The sequence below is a fragment of the Rattus rattus genome, chromosome 9 (assembly GCF_011064425.1).
Source record: "Rattus rattus isolate New Zealand chromosome 9, Rrattus_CSIRO_v1, whole genome shotgun sequence".
NCBI lineage: Eukaryota > Metazoa > Chordata > Mammalia > Rodentia > Muridae > Rattus > Rattus rattus.
The window spans coordinates 43370019-43390156 of record NC_046162.1 but is presented as its reverse complement, the minus strand read 5'-3'; the positions used below and the strand labels follow the sequence as shown (position 1 = coordinate 43390156).

Genomic DNA, 20138 nt, shown 5'->3' with positions numbered 1-20138 from the left:
CTTGTAGCTCTGAGCATAGTGACTTGTAGTCTCCTCTCTCTCTCTCTCTCTCTCTCTCTCTCTCTCTCTCTCTCTCTCTCTCTGTCTCTCTCTCTCTGTGTGTGTGTGTGTGTGTGTGTGTGTGTGTGTGTGTTCCTCTCTCCCTCATGCTTCCTTTCCCTCTGCTATCTGGGATCTCTTTCTATGCTCTCCCTCTCCACTTGCTCAAGCTCACCCCTCCAAAATGCTTTGTCTCTTGCTTCTCCCTCCCTCTAGAATTCTGGCTTGTCCCCACTCTTCACACTCATCCTTCAGATCTTCATTCTGGAAACAATGGGCTTTGTCCCCTGTGAATCACAGAGAAAACACACATGGACACACACACACACACACACACACACACACACACACACACGCACGCACGCAAAGGAGGGGGTGCACAGCATGCAAAATGGTTCCACTTGAAATGTTTCCTAACAGAGGGGTCACAAGACACAACCCTAGCCTCACGCACTTTCTCTCCCAATAGAGCTGCCTCCCCACAGCACCCACAGAACCCCAGAGGGAACATCTGTATGACTGCCTGGGTGTTTTTTGTTCCCCATGTTGAGCCTCACTCACCATCAGTACAACTCCAACCTTAACCCCACATGAGTCTGCTCTAAGCCAAAGCCTGGGAGTGTCCTGCAAGCTCGGCCTCCAGGATTATTAGGGAGCCTGTCTTTCTTCCCAGAGCTCAAGGGCATTCTGTATCCATAGACCAAGTTATTTGTCACCTTTTTTAGCTGATTGTCCAGCATCATTCACATCAGGCCCACAGAACCATCTCTCCAAGGACCTGAGTGCTTGTTGCTTGGTCCTCACCTTCACCCTGCTCTAATGTAGACCCCATCCCTTGGGCTTCTCTGAACTCAACTAATTCTCTCTCATGCTGAGAATAGTCCCCATTCCACAAATACCCAGAAACTTAAAGGCACTCCCTCTCTCACCTCCCCTAGTGTGGGATGAGGGCAGGACCTCAGGGACCCCTGTGGCTTGCATCTGTAATAGCTCCTCTGTCTAGCAATCACCACTCCACTCCTCTCCTCCTTCACCCATGGGCTAATGACTACATCCCTATTATCGTCTAGAGGGGAACTGCAGCCAGGGCTTTGAGCCGTGTCTGAGCCCAGGTGGCAGCCAGTCAATGGCACTACCATGATGAAGACCTGGGCACTCAGACTCCACTTTATATTATGTCCTCTTGTCCCAACTTGGAGTCTTGGAGTCCATATGCTCACAGCAGAAGGCCAACCAAGGAGGGAAGATCTGGTCTAAGCCCCTAACCAGCTATGGGACCTGAGTTTGCCTTAGTCTTCTATAAAATTCGGGTTGTTAATCTGAGCACCAGCTTCTCCTAGTTGCTATGGAAGACAGGAAGCACCAAAGAAAAAGAGAACAGAGATGGACAAAGAACAGAAAGTTGGTGTCCTGTGACGGGGAGGGTGTCCCTTTGCTTTGTTCTTGGTCAGACTTCCCAGTGCCAGCATACCTAAACATAATCAGGCTCCAGATCCCTCCTCTTCCCAGCTTCTAGCCCTGTAAAGGCCAAGCCCAGCTTGTCCATGCATATTCGTAGGAAGAGGGGTGGGCGCTTAGAACCAGAGAGGAGAACCAAGGAGAACAAGCAATTCCTAGCCATTTTTACTTTGAATTTAATGACTTTCAATTTTCATCAGTTTGTATTGTGTAAATTTAAATCTCCTAATAAAAAATTGAGGGAAATAATGAATGAATGAATGAATGAATGACCCAGTGTAACATTCTGACAGCTGTAGATGCTGCTAGGCAATGATCACGCCCAGTTTTCTCCCGTTGTTTTTGCTCTCCTTCCCACTCTGAGACCATTGATCTGCTCCTGTCCCTGTGGGCTGCTTGGCATTTTCTAGAGTTTTTCGTCAGGGCAGTCACCCAGTGTGCTCTGCCTCGGTCGGACTTGTTTTCTGTCAGAGTGACTTATTCTGATGTTGTCCACACTCCTGCATGCTTCAGTTCACTCCTTTCTTCTAGAACAGACTCTGCCCACCCATTCGCTCTCTGGTTTTCACTTGGGATGTTTTCAGACGGAGGCTAGCATAACTCAAACTGGCATAACATTTCCCTTCATTTGAATAAACACCTAGCAATAAAAGGGTCACAGTACTGGGGGGGGGGAGCCTAGGCCCCTGTGCATGCTGGGAGACTCAACATTGAGCTACATTCCCCAACCTTCTTTAGAAACTGCCACCAATTTTCTGAAATTATCCACTGCCCCCAAGGATTTGAAAGGACCGTGTTCTTCCCCCATTGCAGCTACTTTAATGAATCATTCTAAAGGGTGCATGGTGGTATCGCTGCAGTTCAAACGACTTCTTGTATTTAGATTTGTTTACTTTACTTTGTATGCATATGGCGGAGGGCACTCCTATGCCACAAATCACACATGGCGGTCAGAGAAGAGCTCTCGGGGGGGGTTGGCTCTGGGCTTCTACCACCTGGTTCCGAGGATCAAACTCAGGTCATCAGGCTTGGCAGCAAGCACCCTTACCTGCTGAGCCCTCTCACCAGCCCACCTTTACTGTTGCATTCTGTTTTTAGTGTGTGCGTGTATGTACACGTGCCTGTGGAGACCAGAGGACAGCCTCAGCACCATCCTCAGGGACACCATCTCCCATTTCCTTGAGCCAGAGTCTCTCAGTGGTCAGGATCTCATCAATTAGACTACTAGCCAGTGAGCACTGAGGACGCTTCCGTGGCCCTCCCCAGTTCTGGGACTATAGCAATGCCCAGTGTCTTCATGTGAGTGCTAGGGATTGAACTCAGGTCCCTGGGCTTGCAAGGCAAGCCCTTTACCAGCTCAGCCACCCTCCCAAGCCCTCTTTGAAGCTTTTATTTGCCTTTCTTTGATGACGGATAGTATTGAGCAACTTTTCATGTGTTTGTTTGCCATCCACACATCCTCTTCGGAGAAACGTCTATTGCTTTGTGTTGTCTTTACAGCAACTCTCAATGTATGTCATTTGCTTGTGCGCTGTCTTCTCCCTCACCACCTGCTATCCAAGCCATGGGATGGGACCTGTCTTCAATCTGCACAGTGAGGATGGGGCCCAACACTGGTTGAACAGATAATAAATGCTTGTGAAAGAAGGGATAAATGAAGTCGGATTATACCCCCTGCTCTGCTACAGTCTGCAGCCCTAAGTAAAATCCCCTGCCTCCGAGTTTCTCACCTTGTAAAATAGAATGGGGCTGGGAAGAGGCTTAGCTAGTAAAATGCTTGCTGTGTGAGCATGAAGACTTAGCTTGATCCCCAACACACACATAAAATGCTGGGCAGTTTGTAATACCAGACCTGGGGAGATGGAGGCAAGTGGGTTCCTGGGGCTCTTTGACTGGCCTGGCTAGTCTTAGTGGTCTGTACCAGGGCAACGGAAGACCCTGTCTCCAAAATCAAAGTGGATAGCACCCGAGGAATCACACACACACACACACACACACACACACACACACACACACACACACGAGATCTTGAGGGACATCCCAGCTCTTATATGATCTGGGTTTGAGGCCACCCCTTGAGGAGAAGTCTGGGATCCTGGAAGAACGAAGAGAGAAAAGAAGGAGGTGATAAAGCAAAGGGAAGAGGAACAAACATGTGGAGTGCTGTGGAGATGGGAGCACACAGTAGGCCAAGCTCACTGAGACACAGCTGAAGGAGACTGCGACAATGGTCCTACGGATGGGAGCAGGAAGGTTCCTCAGCTGCTCACGGGGAAGACAGGCCACAGACAGAGTTGACCCGGTGCCACCCACAGATGCTTGCCTCCTGCAGCACGCCATCATAGCAGCCAAGGACAAACAGCCCTGATGAACTGCAGAAATATTGAAACGAAACTCTTCTGCGTATCAAAATATTGAAGCTGTGTTGTCACACTGTGGGCTAGTTGCTATGGAGAATAGCAGCCCTGGCAGCCACTCCAATCAGACACCAAGGGAAGATGGGAAATGAGCCCCCAACGGGCTGGTTTAGGGACATTACTGGGGAGAGGCTTCTCTACCCAGAGCCAAGAATGGGGAAGGCTTAAGTGGGGACAGCTCAGGGCCATTCGGGCAGGCTTCCTAGAAATCCCCTGAACCCCAATACTTGAGAAGTATTCTCCGACTGAGGACATACAGAGCTGATAAGAAACTCAGACCCCAGAAAGGGAACACCATGCCTGAAGCCGAAGTGGAGGTCATGTTCAGACTGGTCCCTGCTGTCTTGTCCTAAGTCCACATGCTGTTCGTCATAATGTGTCTGTCCCTAAGATCATATTTACCTAGTATTTCAAACTAGCCCCATCTCAAATAAGTCAGCTCCCTAATCTTGGTGATGTTTCAGAGTGAAACCCACAAGCCTAGAAGGTGCTAGGACCCCTTTTTTACTCAGCCTAGCTGAGCATGGCTACCCTGTCTGCTCTCCTAATTCCAGATTGACAAACCTCCTACCCCTTACATCTGCCTAGCATAATCTCACCTTGGCTCCTGTGTTCTCTCTACCTGAAATACCACTCTTGGGACCCCTCTAGGTACCATTTGGATCCCCACTATCTGTCACAGCTCCCCTGAGTATCACTGTGACTTTCTCCATATCTGTGAGGCCTGTCTTAGAAGCCACATAGATACTGTTGGCATCTGGACCAGTCTCATGTACCCTTCCCGTTCCCCTGGTGAACCACTCCCCCACCACCACCACGTGGGTCTCCCTTCAGAGCCAGAAACATTCTTCAGTCCTTCCCAAGCCAGAGACACCATACCTGCTGCCATATCTGTCTGGAAGCCTCTTCCTTCTTCTCACCTGACAAGCTCCTACTTCTTGGCTCTGCAGAAAGGGTATCCCACCCACATCTAAGCCAGTGCCCTGGCTACATGCTCTCCCACGTCAGCTGGTACTTTGAGTTAGATGACATATGTTGCTCCCACCAGTGACTGGCTTTCCCTCTGTATTCTCTTGAGCCCGAACACATGCTTATGAGAGCAGCAAATGAACTCACTGTATTCCACGGTACCCTGAGCGCCTGGCACACACTAGGAGCTTTGAAACTATTTCAAAGAGTGAACCTCAGGTACTGAGCCCCCATTCCCACCCACTGTCTATGGAGTATGAAACAACAAGTGTGGATGGCGACCTCTCTGGTTCTCAGCAGGGATCCACTTTGTAGGACTTCTAGAAAGATCGCCCAACTGGTGGGGCGGAGATGAGGTTCGCTTACCTCTAGCATCAAAGAATTCATCATCTGAGCTCTCCACTGAATCACTGAGGACATTCCGAAGGTGCCAGGGGGCACCGCCACCCGGGGACGGGCCACCTACAAAGAGAACATATGTGTTAGTCAAGACTGAGGGAGTGTCCCAATATGATGGGGCCAGGCCCAGGCCCCTCAGCCCAAAGGTCAGCTACATCCTCCATATCCGAGTTCTCCCCATCTGTAACCTCCAACCACACTAATCCCTCTCACACAGTGTTTTCATTTAAGTCCAAAAACTCCCTCTGAGGAAGCTCCCCAGGGAAAGAGTTGAGGGTTGTAGCAAAGAGACTCAGCCAAGGGGACGGTGTATTGGTCCTCAGTTGAGCTGTGGTAAGAAATTATCTCAGCTGCTTATAGCAACAGTGATTCACTTCCACTTCGTGGGTTAGAGAAGGCTCTTTTCATCATGCTCGCTCGAAGGGGCCACCACCTTATGATGTCACCATCTCCAAATGAGGTGTCAAGGTCCGGCGAAGCAAAGAAACAGAAAACCATGCCTGGTTTTAAACTCCCCTGCCCAGAAATGGCATGTTTTGCCCATGTCTTATTGGCCAACATGCGGAAAGACCAGACATCCTGATGACCACCAGAAATGTCAGCCACACACAGCACATGCAGGCCATGGCAAGATTCAGCCCTACACACATTCAAGTGACAAGGGACATGATGGAGGAGGTGCCCTATCTCTTGTCACTAGCAATCCGAAAAGCCATTCCTTTTCCATCCCAGCCTCAGTTTCTCCCTGGAGCCAATCAATGGATAAGAAGATCAGCTGAATGGATAAGAAGTTATGTAATCAGTGCCCAAGTTTCAGGAGGCTCAGCAAAGGCAGCAGCTACTATATTAGTCTCCTCAGAGAGCAGCAAGCAGGGCTCAGAAAGCAACCCTCAGGGCTAAGGGACCTCCATAGCAGACAGGACGCTGAGTAGGGTCCCTTAACCAAACTCTGCCCCAACTGACTTCCTACCCGGGGGCCAAAGCGGGGTAGGCCAAGAACACAGCTGGCACCCACACCCATTCTCTAAGCCTCCTGACTTAGCACCGTGGGGCTCACGTGGGATCAGGATGCATGTGAAGTCCGAGGTGTGTGAGATGCAAGAAATTGCAAGTAGATTGCAATCTTACCATACAGCGGAAACAATGGAAGAAAAAAAAATAGGAAGAAAAAGAAAACAAACCAACAACCCGGTAATTTCCCTGGGGAAGTTCTAAATGACACAGGTGTGCACTGATTGTCACGTATTTCAGTGACAGCTATACGACAGGAGAAACCCCAGTGTTCGTCTACAGGAGATGAGCTACACGCGTCCACACACAGTTGTATGAGAGGATTCCCAGCAGTGGTTGAAAAGGTGAAGCAGTCGACATGGAAAGATGCCCATGGAGTGTGGTTAGCGGAAATACACACAAGAAGGCTCCAGAACATTCTTTGACCTTGTTTTTTAAAACTGACACAGACATGCATACCGAGGGTTATGTGTGGCATTTGGTTAAGAGCCTAGGCCTGGTTCAAGTTCGGGCCTTGCTTCTTAGAAGCTGTGTGACGTCAGAGAAGTTGCCTCTCCTCTCTGTGCTTTGGTTTCGTCATCTGCGCCGTGGCGCCAGCCCATGCCAGCCTTAAGAGCTTAGTGCAGAGATTAAACAAAATGCGTCGGAACGCTTAGCATCGTGCCTTGCAAAGATAAAGTGTTTGGAACAGTAATTAATACATAAATATACCTCCCAAGCTGTTAAAATGTTTGGAGGACACACACCAAGATGCCATTTATAAACATTATCTCTACGGAGTGGCATGTGATAAGAGGCAGAGGAAAGAGGAAACTCAGCTTTGACGCTGCATTTGTGATTTCGTGACTACCAAGGTTTCGGTCTAACGTATCCGTTCTAAGAGGCACCTTCCCCACACTAGCATCTTTGGGAGGCAACTTAGGGGATGGTACGCCATGAGCTAAGGAGCGTCCTTTATTCCTTCTCCTCATTGGTATTTGAATAAGGTTGCATCCTGCAGTTGGTACATGTTCAATAATAAAAACATAAAACCAGCAAAATCACCATGCACCCCGGGGATATCTTCCCTCAGGTACAGGCCTTGGCCTTCAAACTCTCACATCCTGTCCCCACGGAGACCTAGGTTCTAGTATCAATAATGCTCCTGCCTCCACTTCCCCATCTGTATGATGAGAAACCTGATAGAGGCTCCCCCGTGGGGAAAAAATGAACTCTGAATCTTGAGGAGTCTATCCGGTGCACAGTAAGTACGAAAACTGTGATAGGTGGACAGCTTTAGGCAGGGGGCTTCTTACCATGCAGTCTGTGGAGACCTGCTACAGCCCCAGCTCACCTTCCCCACCAACCTGCAGGATGCTAGCGCCCCTTCCTACTGTGTGCAGGAACAGTTTCAGGAGAGGCCGGCCCTCCTGCCCTGCCCAGCACAGACTCCCAGACACATACCCAGGTTATGCTCTATGGTTTGCAGCCAAGAGAAAGAACATTCTGAAACACAAAAGGGCAGAGGTCACAGGAAGCAGCAGTGTGGGATCACCTCTAGATGCAAAGTTATTTGTGCCCCACGCTTTCTATAGAACCCCTTGAAACGTCAGCAGGGTGGGGGGGGCATTTGTTTTCCCACCCTTATGCCCTAGATTTATTGAGAGGAGGTCTGAATATAGGTGTGCCATAACTGTGATTCTCTACCATGGATACAAGACTATTTTCCAAATGTATGTGGAAGTTATAAGCTAGTGCAATGAGGCAAGAAAAATGGAAAATATAAATTGAAAAACAAGAAACAAACCTGCATTTATCCTGAGATCACATGATTGTCTATAGAGAAAGCCGAAACTCTACAGAAAGAAAATCTACTAGAACTAATGCCTATAGTATTAACATGATGTATAGTACAGTATATAGCACGATGTCAGGAATCGAGATTAATCCACAAGAATCTGCTGTGTTCCTATACTCTAATAATGAACAGCTAGAATTTGAATTTATGTAAGTATAAATTTATCATAGTTTTGTTATGATAAATACTATTGTCTTCTCATCTTCAAATATATGTAGAGAGCTTTGTGACTCCCAACACATAACCAATGGGGCTAGAGAGATGTATCAGAAGTTAAAAACACACACTGCTCTTGCAAGGGCCCAACTTCCATTCCCATATCAGGAGGCTCCCAAGTGCCTATAATTCCAGCTCGGCGGGGGGTGGGAGGTGTCTGACTCTTTTCCCCTGCAAAGGCCATGCACTCATGTACACAGACACACACACACACACACACACACACACACACACACTAAAATAGAAATAAATCTGAAAAATTTAAGAATCATTTAAAATTTGTCCCAAACTTACATTAACTTAATTAATGCAGTTTTCTCAAGAACAGATGTGAGTCATTAAAATTATCATATAGCTCATTTGAATACATACCACATATTGACATACAAACATCCCTCACTATCCAAGTCTATTTCATTCTTAAGAAGCAGGAGTTTGCTTAGATGGTAAGAAAAGTGTTGTCAGCCTTGTCTATTCAGCTCCTGCGCTTGCAACAGTGAGCAGCAAGAGCTCGTGTGGTGACGTCACCATCCGGAGAGTTGCTAGGGTCTTTGTGGCTCCTGAGTTTGAATAGCCGGAGATGAGTGACAGGCCTCTGCACATGGAGGCTCTCATACATACACCATAGGCACAAGTGCACAGGCATGGGCCTTCCTGCCAACCTCCTGCTTTTAGTGTGTGCTTTCAGTAAGAGAAGAGGGCTCATCATCCTCACGACAGCCCCCAGTGCCAGCCATCGGTGATCTTGGCAACGTTCCGAAGGTCCCCAGAGAGCACTGGGATGGGGGTAGGGAGGCTCTTTCAGACGGGGCAAGTTCTTCTAGTCGGAACAGAGCAACAAAGAGGCTGGTGGACATCAAAGGAAGTTCCCCTGCCACAGGTCCTGCAAGGGCTGCTGGGGATGCTGGGATGAACAAACAAAACAAACGGGACTTTCCATCATATTCATGTTCTCCGGAGGCTCCCAACGGCCACCTGGATCACTTAAGGAACAAAACTCACCGTGGTGGGAAAAGGTGCTACCGACTTAGAGCTGTCCCTCTCAAACTCTTCCTTCTACAAGTGTTTCTAACAGTGTCATCAGTGCCTGAGAATCGACAGGCATGAATGGGTCTGTCACCCAGCCTTGCTCATCAAAAGCACTTGGTGGCACTTGCTAGTTTTATTTGTGAACCAACCCAGCAGCTCCCTCCCTCCGAACGAAGCTCACAGCAACTCTCCTCTCTGATGAGTCTTTTACTTCCTCTGACTTCAAAATACGTCTCTGGGTTTATTTTCAATTGCACATTCTGACTTATTTATGATTGATCACTGCCCTGATTTCCAAATACATTGCCTGTGCTTTTTAATGTGCGCTGTCAGTTTGTTTAAAGAAAACACCAGGTCTTTCTTCTCTCCCATTGGGTGTCTACCCAAAGCAACCTCTGTAAAAGTAACAGGGAACCCCAGCTATATATACCTAATATAAAAGGAACCTGTAGCCATGTGTGATAGCATATCCAGGTGCTCAGGAGGCAGAGGCAGAGGCAGACAGATAGATCCCTGTCATTTCTGGGCCGTTTTGGTGTACAGAGTGAGTTCTAGGCCAGCCAGAGCTACCTAGTGGGATCCTGTCTTTAAATAAATAAAAAATAAACCTCTAACAACAGACATGTTAAGAAGCAGCTGTCGGGGCCAGCAAGATGGCTCAGCAGGCAAGGGTGAGCGCCATCAAGCCTGAGGACCCGTGTTTGATCTTGGATCCCGACACAGTAGAAGAGAATCAACTGCCTCAAAGTTATGGCAAATGCATGCCTACATACATACATACATTCATGTTCATGTGTGTGTATACACATACACACACAAATAAATACACTAAAAAGAAGCAACTGGCTTCTGGAGAGGAGAGGACAGTCTTCTGATTGACCCTCCAATACACTGACTCCTAGCAAATGGTAAAGACCACTTCAAAGAAGGGGGGGAAAGCCCACAAGGTCGTCCATGGAGGAGACTGCTTGGAAAAGATATCATGCAAGCTGGGGACTGAATGATGGAAAGACCAGACACACAAAGTGTGTGTGTGTGTGTGTGTGTGTGTGTGTCTGTGTGTGTGTCTGTGTGTCTGTGTGTCTGTGTGTCTGTGTCTATGTGTCTGTGTATGAGTGTGTGTGTCTGTGTGTGTGTCTGTGTATGTGTGCGTGTGTGTGTCTGTGCATGTGTGTCTGTGTGCATGTGTGTGTCTGTGTATGTGTGTGTGTCTGTCTGTGCATGTGTGTGTGTGTATGTATGTGTGTTCCTTGTGGTGCATGAGCTCCCACTCTGCCTCCCAAGGATTGCTCCTACATTACAGACAATCTGTTGCCAGGCACCAGAAAAGTTCTGCACAGAGCTTAGAACAAGACCTTTTGAGTGACAAGACCTTGCATTCATTCAGTCCTCTGTGATTCAGAGCAAGTTAACCTCTCTTATCCTCAGTTTTTCTCATCTCTAAAATGGGTATCACTAGCCTTATAACACCATTATAAGGTTTAAATTTAACATCAGCCACCAGAATTTCTAGCTGACTGTCTGGAAGGGGCCTTTGTCATCCATAGAACCAAGGCTTGAGGCAAGGAAAGAATATCCAAGAAGCTTCTAGTTGCTGCCAGGGGACTCCTCAGGCTTATGTCTGCCAAGGATCAGTTTGTCTCTGAGCACCTAGACCCCAAAATCAGCATCAAGGAGAAGAAACTACCTAAATACTGCCTGTAGAGAAACTACTGCTGCTTCACAGCCTGGAGCTGGCCCTGCAGGAGGGGGCGCTGTTCAAGCCGTCTCCAATCTGCCTCCAGACCCATCAGCCCCTTACCTCAGGCCTAGCGTGGTCTCTAAGCACTTGTGACAAGCCTGGGTTTCTCCTACGTGAGTGAAGCCAGACACCAACTCAGATCACTGGCTCCGTCTCAGGCTCCACATCTATAGTAAACAGAAAGGCAGACACATAGCCAAACAGGAGCCTTCTGGTCTATCCTAAGGACCTCAGGTCAGCCCTGCCTAAGGCAGAGGCCTCTCTTTAAGGATACACTGCCCTGTACTTAGGCGCTCTGTCCAGAAGGGAAGCCACCTCACAGGACGGAGGCAGAAGTATAGGCCAATGCTTCCTGAGACAGGCCTTAGGCCAGATGGTGCTTGGGGGAGGAAGGGAGAGCAAAGAGGAACTGGAGTCATCCTGGCCCTTGGGAGTGCTGGCTCAGAGCTCAGCCCTGCTCTGCCCTGAACATAGCACAGGGCAAGATGCTTGGTCCTTGGGCCTGATTCCATATAAGTAGTCTCTGGGCAGGCAGGGTCACACAGGGGTGGACCACACCCCAAGAAGCGACCTAGTACTCTTTCTTGAACCAAGCTGAACCTCAAAGGAAGAAGTGAGCAGGACTAACCAGGCTGAGGCAGGATGGGGTCAGGTAAAGGCATGGTCACAGTGGCAGCCATTTACAGACAAAGAGGACATAGAACTCCCCAGTGACTCAGTATGTCAGAAGAAGGGAAGGACTGTGGACATTTGCTGGGGCATCCAAATAACATAAATGCAAGTGCGTTTGAGCATAGCCTAGGTTACAGCCCTGGGCCTGTCTATCCTCACGCCTGCCTGCCTGCCTGCCTGGCAGTGACAATTGCCCCACTGCAACTGAAATTATCCTGGTGGCACTGATAACTGGAACACCAGTGAGTGAGCAGAGAAGGTGGCAGGGAGGTGACATTATAGGCCGTAGATGCCCACACCTACCTACCACCATACACACACACAAATGGGTGGGCCCTAGGAGCCAGTGTTATGGTTTAATTCCTGGCCACACACACACACACACACACACACACACACGCACACGCACACTTAGAAACACATCACTGATCTTCATGACAGCCCTGAAGCCTCAAAGTCAGGAAGCCGCATGTGGAATACGGCCTGGGGGAGGCTTCACAGACTGACGGGTGACTGACTGCACGGAAGCTGCCTCCTTACCACTGCCTTGTCTGCTGCCGTCTCCTCCTCTTCTTCCTCCTCCTCCTCCTCCTCCTGCTCCACCTCCTCCTCATGCTCCCCCTCCTTTCCTTCCTCCCCATCCTCCTCCTCTACCTCCTCCTTTTCCTCCTGCTCCCCCCCCCATCCTCTTCTTTCTCTGCTATCTGCCTCTCCCTCCAGGGAACCTGCCCACTTCCATTGGCCCGGTTCCCAGCTTAGATATTTACCAATTATTCTGTGCCTCAGTTTCGCCTCTGTAAAACAGAGATAATGGCCATACCTACATCACAAGTAATAAAGGCAGTAAATGAATATTCATTCATTTGAGAAAGGTACAGCATAGTACCCAGTCTCCATTGCTGCCATAACAGGGCGCGCTGAGGGGCCGTCGAGACGGCTTGGTTTTACTGTGTAAGTCTGACGACCCTTGTTTGATCTCCAGAGCCTACATAGGGGAATGAGAGAACCAGATCCTGCAAATTATCCCCTGATCTCCATACATGTCAAACACATACGCAAATACACACGCACATACACACATGAACACACACAGACCTACACAGGCATGCACACACACACACCTGTACACACATACACACAGAGGCATGCACGCACACGCTCACACACAATAAATAAGATGAGAAATGAATAAGTAAAGGACTGTGTTAAGTGGAATGAGAAGCCCTGACTATCCAAAGGGCTTTTCATTGCTTATTTCTTAAGCGGAAACTTTTAAGTGCAGGCCATTCTCCTGGGGCCCCTGGAATGGGAGCTGCTTCTCTCTCTTCCTCCCCTCATTCCGTTTGCTCCCAGCCCATCCTCCCACCATCTGGCCCCAGCCAGAACCTTCCATGTGTCTCCCTCTTCCTCTGGGCCTTTACTGAGGCCTCCATTCTCCACCCAATTTCTGCTAGATGAAGAGGGGGTGGGCTTCCCTGTTCCCAGGCCCGACTGGTGTGTGATTCCTCACCAGTATCCTACAGCAGCTAGTGTCTGCATCTCTGTCACCCTGTCCTCTGGACTACGGGTTCCTCCAAAGCAGATGCCTAGCAGGAACCCACTCCAGGCCCATCACTTCTTGCTGCACAGGGCTGTATGGTCAGAGTTCTCTTGGGACTCCACATGGAATAGCACAGGAAAAGCCTGAGGAAGGTTGCTGTCTGGAGAGCACACACCAAGGTGTGCCCTCAGGTGCCCTTTGTCAGGGCAAGAATGGGGTCCATACAATTCAGGGCCAACCAACTCATGCATGGCCTTGAAGGGGCTGTGCGGCCACCCAGGGAGAGATGAGAGGCCAAGAGAAGCTGCTTCCAGAAAAAGGCATTATTGAAGGAAACCAGTGCTGGTCGGGGGTTGGTTGCTATAGAAACAGTCCTAACTATCTCCTAAAATGCTAGATGTACCACTGATGAGCTGTGTGCTGATCTCTTTCAGGGGACTGTCAGGAACTCCAAAGGGACTGTCTGCTATGGTATCCAGGCTTGGGAGCCAGCATCCTGAAGGACCCAAGGAAGGATCAGCTTTCACGGCAACCAACTAGACTCAGTCTATGGGGGATCATACTGAAAGAATGGAGCTGAGCCCTCAAGATACAGAATCATCCTGACAGCAACTGGAGTCCTTAAACCAACGATGGCCTAAGCCTTGACCTCAGCCCTTAACACAGAACCAGCCTCAAACTAGACCATGACTGCATCCCCAGTCTTAATCCAGTCACATGACAAGTGACAATCGTAGGCCCAGGAGAAACCCAGCCCAGGCCAAAGCACCCAGTCCAGACCCAGGGCCATATCAAATAATTTGTAGGCATATCTAACCTGTGGCCCACAGACCACGGGTGGCTAACTGAGAGTTATGCTTACGGTCTAACATAAAATTGTAAGTGTAGTAGGAGATTTTTATTTTGTAACTCCACTGCATAGATCATAAGCACAGACCTCCAACTTTGTAGGTTGGACATGCCTAAGAATATTCCTGCAGCTCACTCTAGATGCTGTACTGCGTTTTATAACTGCAGGGGTTTCTCTGACCTATCACCTTCCCACAGTGCAGGTATGTCCCTGCAGAGGGGCTTGAGATCCCTAAAGTTCAGGAGGAAGAGGGAGGTTAGGAAGACTGAGGACTAGAACTTTGGTCTCTGTGCCTGGACTAGTTGGCCAGACCAATTGCTTTGGGAACGATGTGCTTTTGAAGACCTGCTGGTGTCTTATAAATATGCCATTTAAATACCCCTTAATTACCTTATTTAGGAGATAATGAGTGATTAATAGCTTTGGCTATCTATTGTACTTTCATTTGCTCTGCCAATTAGGCTCCCAACGGTTCTGAATTCTTTGGAACAGTTTCCCCAAGGCCCAGATGTCCCCCCACTATGTCCTGCCAGATTCTTGCTCCAGAAGGCAGAGGCTGTCTCCCCTACCCCACAGGAAACCCTCCTACTGTCCCACATGTGGGAAGACATAGGACAGCCCAAAGTGTTGAGACAGAAGATGGCATCCTCCCTACTCATCCTAGAACTCCTTTGTGGGGGCCAGAGAATAAGAATTTGATCTCTACGCACCGAGCCAGGGGACAAGGAAGCTGGGCAGAGCCAGAGACTCCGGATGCTGCCCATTCTCACAGTGACCACCACCTCAGTAAGCTTTTGGTAAGGGCATCAAAGGCTGCCATCAGCAGCAAGCAAACATCAGGAGAGACCAGCTCCCTGCCACGCCCCAGCAATGGCCAATGTGACCTCACATGGATACCCCATTCCACCTGCAACTCCCAGACTGTAAAGATGAACCTCAAGGTGATCTCTGTCCTCAGGCCCCTCGATCTGGTGCCAAAGCACAGTGGCAGGAATTGCCAGCGAGGCAGGGGAGCCCTGACAGCAGGCTGGATAATGCTGCCATCGCTGCCCCAGATTATAATACACAAGGAGACAAAACACAGCAAAGGATAAACACATTCCCCACACCAGGCCCTAATAGGAGGCTCAAAATAGCTCTTTATGCTACCAGGGGTGACTCTAGAATTGCTTAGCTCAGGCCAGGCTCATGAGGGGAGGCCACAGCAGAGCCAAGGAGCTCTCATCCAGGAGGATGGCACTGGGGACCAATCTGAAAACTATCTAGGAAAGGTCAAATGGGTGACCAATATACGCATGAAGACAGCTCCTAGAACATACTCCGAGCCTTCCAGCTGCCAGCCCACCTTAAGCTCACGGTCACAAAGTCTGCAGACCTAAATCTATCCCTGAGGAGGGCAGGAGAACAGTGACGTACTCTGTAAATACCCAGAGCCGAACAAACACAGCGTCAGCAACAGCCGGCTCAGAAGAGGACTCTCTAGCCACCAGAACTCAGCGCCCCTCCCAGATGGGCCCAGTGTGTTTCTATTTTTGCTTTCAACCCTTGTTTGGCATCCCCAGCCAACAGGCAGACTACTCCTCTTTCCAGAATAATAGGGTCATGAGGAGGTAGAGTGAAGACTGGCCCCGCCCACCCCAACACACACCTTTCTAAGGCCAGCTTGACACCAGGAGACCCCCAGCAGTCTCCCACAGCCAGATGCATAGGCCGATCTGCCATCCCCTGGCGCCTCAAATGCACCCATACTGCAACCCACTCCAGCTTCAGACAGCCCCACCATGCCGCCAAACACACCTCAGCATCCTCACACTGAAGGCTGATTGCCACCCTGGCTCAAAGCCTGGCCCCATCTGGGTTATACTGCAGGAAGCAGGCCAGCAGGGACCCAGCTCCCACCCAGAGCCAAGACAAGCAGGAGGCCCCTGTCACCCTACCCACATGTGCACCCTAGCTGGGGGCTGTGACCACACAGCTGTGCAGGCCTCCACAGACACACGTGGGACCTTGGAGGTGGCATTTACCTCCGGAGTGACTCACTAAGACTCCCATTCCTTGGGAAAGGGGGTGCAATTTAGCATTTCTTTCTCTTTAGAAAACAAGAATTTTAAAAGAGAGTGAGTAGAGAGATTTGAGGGAGTGGGTGGGGAGCTCAGATCTCATTTGATTTCCAAACTTATTTGCTATGCATTCTCTCCTACCCCCCTCCTACCCCTAAATCGCTCCCCTAGGGGCACAGGGTGGCTGGCCACACCCTTCCATGAGGCCCTGGTGACAAGCTAGTCTGAAACCCCCTAGAAGACTTAGGCTGTGAAAGTCCTTGACTCCCCAGTGTTCCTTAATCCTAGACTCCCCCAAATCCCATCCACAGGAGGTGAGAGGTGAGAGGCGAGGCTCTTTTCCAGAGCAGTAAAGATAGACAGACCCCAGGGAAAGGGTGGGTAGAGAAAAAAGAGCTCAGCTAGAGTTGTGCATGAAACCTCCAGCCCCTCCTGAACCCACGCTCTCCCTCCCCATGCCTTCTTACGGATGCAAAAGCTGAGTCTCAGAGGGGCAGTTCAAGGTCAACCCAAGCCAGGTTAGACAAGAATGGAAGAATCCGACTTGCTAGGTCCCATCTGCCTCCAAGTCCACGGGTGAATCTAGAACCAAAAACTTAACCTTTCTGGAGTTGAGTTTTCCCATCTACAAAACAGAAGCAACACTGTGCTTGTATATGTAGCCATCCCTATGTCCATACCCCTCCTACCCCCACCCTCCACCCCTGCAAAAAGGTGCCGTCAGGCCATCCAAGGGGAAATAATCCTGAGGGCGTCCATAAAAAGAAGCCAGTTGCAAACCCTAATCCTGTCCTCCTTTCTGCAGGCCTGGCATCTCAGAACATTCCTGGGAACTGGCTGCTTCTTTCTCCGACACCTCCAATTCTCAGAGCCTTGGTTTCTGGAGTTCACGTTCCTGCCCCTGATTCAGAAAAGGACCCTTTGCCTGTCTCAACTCTGTACCCCATCATAAATCTTTAAATTAGATCTATTCATTTTATTTTATGTGTGAGTGTTTGGCATATATATGGATATAGTGCTCTTAACCACTGAGGCTTCTCTTCAGAGCCCATTCCCCTCCCCCCCCACCCTCTAACAGGTGGACTAGAAGTCTCCAAACTTCTAGCTAGGAACTACCAGTTTGCTGTGATTCACCCTACCCACCAATTGCAGGCACGGTCTTTTAGTGTAACTAAAAGCAGGACCAAGAGGTTAGGAAGGGTCTCAAACTGCAGCCTCTGTGTCAGTGGCTGTGTCTACATTTTACACAAGAACCTAAGTGTTGCCTGGGCTCAGCAAGTCCAGGAGGGCCTCCTGGAGGCAGAGTTTGAGGAAGTCCTGGAGTCTAGCGTTGCAAATGGAGACTGCAGTGATGGCCTTCCCAAGATGCGCTGGGACATTGTCCTGGTGCCCTAGGCCTGGGAGTTTCTCCGTGTGCCTCATTACTTCTGGCATTTTCCCAAAGTGCAGAGAATCCCAGCCCTGGTCCCTTCCCCAAACATCTGGCTGTTTACTCTGCTGGACCACTGGTCCCTGGTCCCTGCCAGAGGGAGCAGGTCTGCCTCCCAGAGCACTCATGTCTGCTATTACCATTCCCTGCTACCTTGAGTACACACCTAGGCCTCAGTGTTCCCCTTGTTAATCAAGGCTTTGAACCTGAGGATCTGCAAGTGAGCCCCAGCCCAGGCCCCACACATCAGATGGGTTTGTTAGTTTGTTTGTTAGTTTGTTTTACCGATGTTAGTGACTAAGCTTGCTGCCCCCCATCAGCAGCTCCTCCTTTAGAGAGCAGAGGCCAACACCTGGAAATGGCATAAACTGGCTCCTCCAGCCTGAAATTCCTGCCCAGCCCTGTGGCATGGTTTCTGGGCTCTCCAAACATTCCTGCCCTTCTCCTCGGGCTTTACAAACTCTATTGGCTGTGTTTCTGCCTGGCCCCACTAAGGATCCAGGTCTCCCACTTGCACTTGGCAGGGGACAAACCAACCCTGCTGGGGTACACAGAGAGAGGGCCACTGCAAGGTTCACAGGAAGGGAGGGGCAGGGCTGCTGGCAGAGGCAGAGCGAGCCCTTCCCAACAGAGGCAGTTCCCATCCTGGCAGCCCTCCAGCCTCCAGAGCCCTCACATTGTGCCAGAGGGATTTATCCAACTGCACAAGCCTTACCACCTCTGCTGGCCCCCCTGCTCTCTCTGGAGTTCCTTCTGACCTCTGCACCAAGCCTCTAGGAACCTGGCACCCCAGCCTGGCTGGATTTTTCTGTAGCAGCCCCTGCACACTTGCTGGACTCCCCGTTATCCAGATTCCCAGACTTTGCTTAAGCTTCTGCAGAACCAGGAAGCCTGGTCCTTGCCACCATTCTGTCTAACCTAGGCTAGGCTTAAAGATCCAGGCAGAGAACCCAGCCTTCGCTGCTCCAACCTGCTGGTTCCCTGGCCACGGGCAGCTCTGTGCAGAGAATGACCATTTCCTTTACAGAGCTCCAGTCCTGTTCTCCTGCCCACCTCCTTCTCTGGTTTTCATCCTGTCTTCTTTTGTCCACACAGCAAGACCAAGGAGCATTCTTCCTTTCCAGTATTGGAGATGGCAAACTCCTGATTTCTGTGCAGCTGAGATTGCCCCAAAGCTCGAAGACTGGTAATAATCAAGTTGGACCCACTCTCTGCAAATTAATCTCATCCTTCCTTGGATCTGATTACATTTTCTCGTGTGCCTGGATTCTCCTAGCTACATGAAAGTCCTTGAACTGCCTTCCTGGCACAGCTGGCACAGCCTTGGCTGGCTGCTCAGGATGTACACTGTGCCACTCCAGCATCACCATTCACCGTGCTGGGATGGTGGTGCTGGAACTCTACTGCGTACAGCCTGGAGTCAGGTACAACAGCCCCAGGACCCAAGGCCCATCTCCTCCCTCAGCAGCTGGGCCTCTGGCCAGTTTTCAGAGGAAATCCCACACAAATCAGGAAGCAGACCCCCTCACTCATGGGCAAGATTTCCTACAACCCCCCTTTATTCCAGTCTCACCTCTCAGTGTGGAGGGCTGATCCTTCTGCCTTTTAGTCTGTGTATGGTACTGAACTGCCATCTTTCTCTCTCGGGCCTCAGTTTCCCCAACTGTGAATAGAAGCCCTCACCCGCCTCTGTTGTAAAGCTTAAGTCTGTGATTCAACATAAACGTGCTTGCTGAGAGAGAGTAGACATTCCTCCACACTGTGTGTTTTCAAGTCACTGGGTTTGAGGCAGCTAAAGGAAAGAAGGGATGTGTGCAGGCTGTCAAGTTGCCCAGAGGAGTTGAGAAGGGAAGAGTGGTCAGATCTTGCCAGAGGTCATCTGCAGAGCTCCTCAGGGGTAGCAGCTGAGTAAGGGACAGAGTCACCAAGCAGGTGGTCACAGAGGAGGGAAGTCTGGCTTGCCCTGAGGGAAAGGACTGAGAGTGTGAAATGGAAAAGTTGTAGAGTAGCTTCAGGCAGCTGGGAGGCCTGGCAATGTCTTCACCTTCCATGGACCTCAGCAGCAGCCAATGCCTAGGACCTGGGGCTGCCTCTCTCCCAGAATGAGGAGGAGGGGAGTACAAAAAACTTGGCCTTGCGTCCAGGCTCTGCCTAGACCCTCCCAGCTGCCCTCAGGGAGCTATTTGCTTCCAAGGGTTTTAAAAAGGGGAGTGCCTTCCTACTTCTCAGGATCCTGGGGCAGTAAAGGGCTTGAGGGCTTTCATTACTTAGTACACAGGTCAAGAAGAGATTTCTCTAACTACCGTTGCTACTGCGGTGCTCTGGCAAGAGACCTGTGCTTACACACGAACACATGTAGAATGGGCAGCAAAGACACGATGCTCGTTCTTTATGAAGAGCAGGGGTGGGGAGGGACCAAGGTGGGGAGCAGAGAGCCTTTCCCAGCCTCCTGGTGTCATCTCACTGTGCCT

The 20138-nt window shown here is 50.0% G+C and overlaps 1 protein-coding gene across 1 annotated transcript in view; it reads right to left on the bottom strand.

Annotated features, from left to right (window-relative positions):
- Pitpnm3 (PITPNM family member 3) overlaps nucleotides 1–20138 on the bottom strand; it is an 87982-nt gene that overhangs the window by 66461 nt on the left and 1383 nt on the right. Inside the window, exon 2 of the mRNA XM_032911768.1 lies at nucleotides 5250–5345. Coding sequence (XP_032767659.1) covers nucleotides 5250–5345 — 96 coding nt within the window. The remainder of the gene's footprint in view (nucleotides 1–5249; nucleotides 5346–20138) is intronic.